At 30.1% G+C, this 7,530-nt stretch overlaps 1 protein-coding gene across 1 annotated transcript in view; it reads right to left on the minus strand.

The window, feature by feature from the left end:
* The window catches only part of LOC149227727 (uncharacterized), a 279,748-nt gene extending 272,418 nt beyond the window's left edge, over positions 1 to 7,330 (minus strand). The window contains exons 1-3 of the mRNA XM_089380584.1: positions 7,229 to 7,330; positions 6,786 to 7,073; positions 432 to 649 (exon numbers count right to left, since the gene is read on the minus strand). Coding sequence (XP_089236710.1) covers positions 432 to 649; positions 6,786 to 6,959 — 392 coding nt within the window. The 5' untranslated portion in view covers positions 6,960 to 7,073; positions 7,229 to 7,330. The remainder of the gene's footprint in view (positions 1 to 431; positions 650 to 6,785; positions 7,074 to 7,228) is intronic.
* Positions 7,331 to 7,530: the final 200 nt, after the last annotated feature.

A 7,530-nucleotide genomic window follows, 5' to 3' on the forward strand; every position in this document is an offset into this window, starting at 1 on the left:
CCCTTCATTATGCTTATAAATTATAACATATATAAAAAAAAATGTGGCATTTAATAATCAAGCTTGTGAAAATTCGTTATCAACTCTCCTGTTTGTGAAAATTCGTTATCAACTCTCCTGTTTGAATAAAAGGCTTAACAGACTTTTGTACAAACAGTGAAAAACATGAATTGTATTCTATGTACCAAGGTTAAATTGTGCTTTGTATAGTACTGAAATAACCTTGACAAAGAGTCTTTTTTTGCTTGAAAATACATACGGAATTAACAATAATTCAAAACGAGTAAGCAAAACTTGAAAGATAGAGATTTAGGAAACAAAAGTAAACAGAATGTTGCACTGTCGGGGGCGCAGCGTGATTAGAGACATGAAAATAAGACAGTGCAGCGTGATTAGAGACATGAAAATAAGACAGGATCTGATGAACATACTCGACAACATGTTGCTTGAAATTGTGTATCTCATACAGCATCTGCCAGAAGAAGGGGTTCAGAACATTTGTTTTCTGCGCAAACAATCCGGGCAGGCCATTGCTGCTGGACCATTCATATCCCTTGCCATTGTCCAGACTCACAGATAATGACATATCGGATAACTCCAAATCCACTCCAAGCTCGTCGAAGAATCTCATCGTGCTCGAATCCGTCACCTACATTGCCAAAATAATTTCAATAACAATAATAAATTACGGAACCCAAGCATCCTTTGCCTCGCAAATGTTTGACTCTCTGGAATGCCAGGTTTGGTGAGGAAGTTGATGATGAGGAGTTCACGTGATAATTTATGCATTGTTATTTTGATAAAGAAATTTTTAAAATAAAATAAGTAAATGAAAATTATGGAACGAATGTTTTCTGTACTCCATTTTCATTATTTCATCGATCAACCGGAGAATAGATGATATTGTAATTACTATATATATCAGCAATGTCTCGACTCTATTCCTTACCTTTCAAAAAATATATATATTTTTATTTTATAAATCAGTGTATTTTTCTAAAATTAATATAATAAACATAAAAAAATTTTATAATAAAAATAATGTTATTCACGACAAATATATATATATATATATATTAAAAGAAAAAAAAATAGAAAACAATGTCTATTTTACTTCTATGGTGGTGGTTAAGGTTAACGTCTATTGAGACCAAACTTTGGTCTATCCAACCTAAAGAAATGAATTTAGTTTGATTTAAGATTTTATTCCTATGCTAAAAAATCTTGGAGAGAAGCCCCCTGAGCTCACTGTAATTTTGACAACGTAAAAGGCTAGGAAGGTCAGTATTGCAACAAAGATTTTGAAACTAAGATCTAAGTTGTCAAAAGGCTAGGAAAGGCTAGGAAGGTCAGTATTGCAACAAAGATTTTGAAACTAAGATCTAAGTTGTCAAAAGGCTAGGAAAGTCAGTATCGCAACAAAGATTTTGAAACTGAGATATAATGTGGTTGTATGCGGGGCACTCTAAGGGGAAGTGATTTTCATCCTTGATGTTTGTATTCTCACAGAGATGGCAGAACCTTTCCATCCATAGTGTTTTAGGAACTGCCCAACGACCCGTTTCACTATGAAGCTCATGAGAGTTTGTTCTAATCTTGGCTATATTAATTTTTTTCTTTGAGTTAGTTAAAACAGAGAGATACTTTTGATCTTCTAGGGTGGGGTTGATGACCTCCTTATAATATCTTAATTTTTTTTTATCTGCTAAATCTTTCTCACACCACATTTTTTCTTTGAACATAGAAGTAACAATATTTTTAATGTTATTAATGTTTTACAATGCAACATTCTCGTCGATCTCCCAATGGTTTAACCAGGCCCTGGTGTCTTTATACCAACCTCGTTTGAGCCTTAGGTGGTTTTGAATGGAATTTAAAAATAGCTTAGGAAGTCTATTGTCTCCTATGTTATTGAGTTTGTGCTTGTACAACAGAAACCTAGTCATAGTTGGGCTCTCGATAGGGGAAAGACCCACTTCTATAAGGAGAATAGGATAGGGTGCGTTGCTTTTAATTTTGAGGTTATATGTTATAAAACGCTTCTGGATTTGCTCAATCTTTCTCCAGGATTCTCTAGAGATGCTACAACCCTAAACCTCACATCCATATAAGATGACTGGAGTGACTAAAGTTTCAAAGAGGAACTTCTTTCTATCCCACATTACGAGGTTCACTGTTTTACAATTATTTTCAAGACCAAAATAAGCTTTCCACCCCCCATTAATCCTTTTCTCAATGCTATAGTTCCAATTGAGCTTGTGATGAATATCAATTCCTAGGTAATTGTAGGAAGACACATCCTCCAAGTTATTATTGTCATACATAAAATTAGTGTAAGTGTCCTTCTTGGATTTGATAATCATAACTTTTGTTTTGTCAATGTTAACAATCATACCCACAGTAGAGCAGAAATCCTTAAGAAGTATAAGTTTCTTATCAAGATCAGATGGGCACCTTGCGAGAAGAACAATATCGTCAGCGTAGAGAAGAAGGATGATGACTATCCCAGCTAAGATTGTGCCAGCACATCCTGCTTCCTCTAAACAACCTTCTAGCTTGTCGATGTAAATGCCAAATAGGGTAGGGGAGAGGGGGAAAACTTGTTTAACTCCGATATTACACTTAATATCTTTTGACCACCCCTCATTGCTATTTAACTTCTCAGTTACATTCTCGTATAACCTTATAGCGGTAGCTCTCAACTAAAAAGGAACCGTTAGCTCTTCTAATTTGTTCCAAAGGTTGTTTCTAGGAACTGTATCGAAAGTCTTTCTAAAGTCCACAAAGCAACAAAAGAGATTGGATTCATCATTGCGGCATTCCTCCACAATGATCCTAAGCGTAACGAGGTGGTTTGTTGTTGAGTGCTGCTTTCTAAAACTTGTTTGGCCTTTAGCCCTCTTACCTTCACTTTCAAGCCATATGCTCAACTTCCTTTCCAAAATAATATCATATAACTTGGCTAGGAGAGGGTTGATCATAATTGTTCGATAATTAGAGGGGTTATTTGTATCCCCACTTTTAAAAATAGGGATAATGAGGCTTTGAGTCCATGGTTTAGGGAACCCTTGCTTGACCGCTTGATTGAAAAGATTGTGAATGTGTGGGATGAGGGGATATTTGTATCCCCACTTTTAAAAATAGGGATAATGAGGTTTTGAGTTCATGATTTAGGGAACCCTTGCTTGACCGCTTGATTGAAAAGTTTGTGAATGTGGGGGATGAGGACAGGACCTCCAATTTTTAAGATTTCCACCTGGTAACCTTCAATGTCCTTAGCTTTCCCATTAGCCAATCGATTAACCCCAAAATCAATGTCTTCTAATGAGAAAACTTCTTTCGTTGTGAGGAGGATTTCAAAGTTATCCATGAAATTTGGAGATTCATAAAGCTTTTTAAGATAGGAATTCCAGTCGTGTAAAGCAATTTTATTATTATCTTTAGTTTTCCTAGTTAGAATCTACCTCCAGAATTTCTTAGGAGCTACCTTAGAGAGGTGTAAGAGATTCTCTTTTCTTTTACGAATATACTGCCTTTTTTTCCTTTTAGTTAGGGTTTTCTATATTTTTATCTTGCCAATTTTAAGAGATTCATCAACAACTTCCTTATTTGCTCTCCTCACACTTTTACTATCTTTGTCATACCATGGGTTGGTTTTGCTATTTTTTTATTACTTGAAACTTCAATTGAGAAATTGTTAATAGAATATGAAAGGGTTGTAGTAAAATTTATGATAGAGATCTTCTATGTTGTCTATACTAGATAAATGAAGCAAATTAGTTTTTAATTCATTTAGAAAAAGATCTTTTTTATTTCTATCAAAGATTAACTTCTTTTGGCTATAATGATTATCTTCTATGGAATCTTTATGCATGACAAAATTGAGAGTTATACTTAACCCTATATATATATATATGGTTAATTTTAATTAAAAATAGAAATAAAATATTTCATTCACTTTTATCAATAAATAAAAAGTAATGTGTATCATAATAATAAAAAATAAATATACATATTTAGTTAATTTTAATTAAAATAAGCAATAAAATATTTCATTCTCACTCTTAATAATAAATAAAATATTTATGTTAAATAAATATTTAGATGTTTATGTTAAAGAATATAATTTTATATCCAATTTAAAGAGACAAAATAATTAAAAATATATATATTTTGACTTTGATTAAGGTGTATAATTCAAAATATTTCAATATAATACTTAAATGAGCTATCTAAATATCCATTGTTAACTAATATATTTCAAAATATATATATATATATATATATATATATATATATATATATATATATATATAATCATTTTAATGGAATAATGTGGTTTACAAATAAAATATTTCAATGTTAATTATTTATATAAATTAAAACAATGTCTATCATAATAATAAAAAATAAATATACATATTTAGTGAATTTTAATTAAAAATAATAGTAAAATATTTCACTCTCACTCTTAGCAATACATAAAATATTTATGTTAAATAAATATTTGGATGTTTATGTTAAATAATAGAACTTTATATCTAATTTAAAGAGACAAAGTAATTAAAAAAACAATTTGTATTTTGACTTTGATTAAGGCGTATAATTCAAAATATTTCAATATAATACCTAAATGAGCTATCTAAATATCCATGTTAACTAATATATTTCAATACTACATCATTTTAATGGAATAATGTGGTTTACAAATAAAATATTTCAATATTAACCGTCTATATAAATAAATAAATAAATGTATTTTGATAGTTAAATTTCAAGTAGTTTTATCATTCAAGTTTTGACCTCTTTTCAAGTATATTTTTAAATAATATTTGTCTAAAATTTAGCAAAGATTTGATGCAATTGCAAGTTTAACATATATAGTCTACACAGTCTAACTATCAAAAGAAAGTTTCAAGACAATAATTTCATTTATGTATTAAAAAGACAAATTAAGTCTTGAATTCATTTATGTATTCAAATATGCAATTTAAATAACTAAAAATTATACATGTTATACTCTCTCAAATAAATTTCTATTTCAAAACAGTTTGATAGATATAGATCAATGACAAAATATATAATCACTTTAATGAAATAATGTGGTTTACAAATAAAATATTTCAATGTTAACTGTCTATATAAATTAATTAATTAATTCATCTATTTATTTTGATAATTAAATTTCAAGTAGTTTTATTATTCAAGTTTTCACCTCTTTTCAAGTATATTTTTTAATAAGATTTGTCTAAAATATAGCAAAGATTTATGGAATTACAATTTTAACATATGTAGTCTAAGTACCAAAAGAAAGTTTCAAGATATTAATTTCATTTATATATTAAAAAAAAAGTCTTAAATTCATTTTATGCATTCAAATATGCAATTTAAATAATGAAAAATTATATATAAAATAAATTTCTAATTCAAAAAAATTTGATAGATATAAATCAATAATAAAATAAGTCTATACTAATATTTTCATAATTAATAAATCAACTAGAATAAATACTTAAATTATTTATTCTAAACTAATTTCTGCTTCAGAAAAATTTGATCTTTCTAAAAACTTAATAGATCCTTGTAATTAAGATATATTTATATTAATATTTTTTAAAAATTTAATAAATATAAAATATATTTATATTAATAATTTCATAAATTTATAAATCAATTGAAACAAATACTTATTTGCTTTAAAATAATTTCTCCTTCCCAAAAAAGTGATCTTTCGAAAAATTTAATAGATTCTTGTAATTAAGATATAATATTTTTTAAAAATTTAATAGATATAAGATATATTTATATTAATATTTTCATAAATTGATAAATCAATTGAAACAAATACTTATTTACTTTAAAATAATTTCTACTTCAAAATAAAATAATCTTTCTAAAAATTTAATAGATCCTTGTAATTAAGATATATTTATATTAATATTTTTTTAAAATTTAATAGATATAAGATATATTTTTACTAATATTTTCATAAATTGATAAATCAATGGGAACAAATACTTTTATGGTGGCCTCACTATGGTCTTTAAATACACACCTTCGCCCCTCCCCCCTCCAAAAAAGAGTATTTTCATCATTTCGTTCATCAAACGGAAGAGAAGACAAAATTTACATGTTTACCTATTTCTCTATCGATGGAAGAAGAATAACATTGCCTAGGCTCTCTTCCTTGATAACTTCTTTCCGAGAAATAGAGATAATATTTTCATTATTTCATTAATCAACCAGAGAAACACAATACTGTTTTGTAAGTCTGGACTCTATCCCTTACGTACATTCTTTCCTACTTTCCTAGAAAGGAAAATGTTTTCATTATTTCATAGATGAACGGGAGAAAAGAGAAACATTTTTCCATGGTTGATTAATTAATCAACTGGAGACTGGAGGCGTACACGACTGCAGGCTATGAATCAACATATTTTTTCCCAAAAGAGAAGATAATATCTGCAGGAAAATTGTTTTCATTATTTCATAGGTGAACGGCAGAAAAGATAAACATTTTTCCGTTGTTGATTAAGTAATCAACTGGAGACTGGAAGCTTACACGACTGCAGGCCATGAATCAACATATTTTTTCCCAAAAGAGAAGATACTATCTGCACTGTATCATGAAACGGCGGGTTCTTTCGAAAACAAAACATGATATTTTCTTTATTTCATTTATCAACGGTAGAAAATGTAAATTTTACATTATTTCTTTAATCGACGAGAGAAAAGAGAGCAATTTCACTATTATTTCGTTAATCAGCTTGAGATTGGAAGCTTACACGATTGCAGACCATGAATCCTAAGTCCATGTCAATTCCGTCCACGGAAAACGTGCGTGCATGGCCTCCGAGATCATTTTCTTTCTCGTACACAACCACCTCGACTCCTGCTCGAGCTAAAGTGTAAGCAGCCACGACTCCACCCAGGCCCGCTCCAACCACCGCCACTTTCATTTTCCTTAGCAAGTCTTCTCCCTCTGATCTTCTCTGCTTTTGAGATCGCAATATCAAGATTCTTGATTTAACTTCGAGAATATTTTAATATCGCAAAGATCGGTCTCCCTGCTTCTGTAACCACAAATTGCATGCCGTCTTGGTTAGTTAAGATATCTGCATTGTTAGGATAAAGAATCCTTCCTCAGTTACTGAGAGCATGCATTCTTTATATTATTAAACTTTGCAGGAAAGGAAAGCAAAATCTTTGAATCATTATTTTCCATTACCGTAGTGCTCAGGTTTTGCTGCCAGGACTAAATTTGAGCGCTTTAAGGTTTGGACGAGGCTGCAAATCAAAATCGATATTTACAGTATTTAGCAGGCACGGATGTAAGTTGAAATGTGTTAAATACGTGTGTAGATTAGAACTTTACACTTACAAAGCAGATAAATTACGTCCTTGAACTGAACAGCGCTGAACTGAACAGCGCTGCGCTGCAGCTTGTCTTCTGTGAGAAGAGCGTCTTTATCGCTTGTCACGATAATACGGCTCGTGGAAGAATCGGGCCAGCAATGGAATGGGGCGCAT

Source organism: Pinus tabuliformis, chromosome J (assembly GCF_031772625.1).
Source record: "Pinus tabuliformis cultivar Carrire ecotype Pingquan chromosome J, CPIR1, whole genome shotgun sequence".
In the NCBI taxonomy this organism is placed as follows: Eukaryota; Viridiplantae; Streptophyta; class Pinopsida; order Pinales; family Pinaceae; genus Pinus; species Pinus tabuliformis.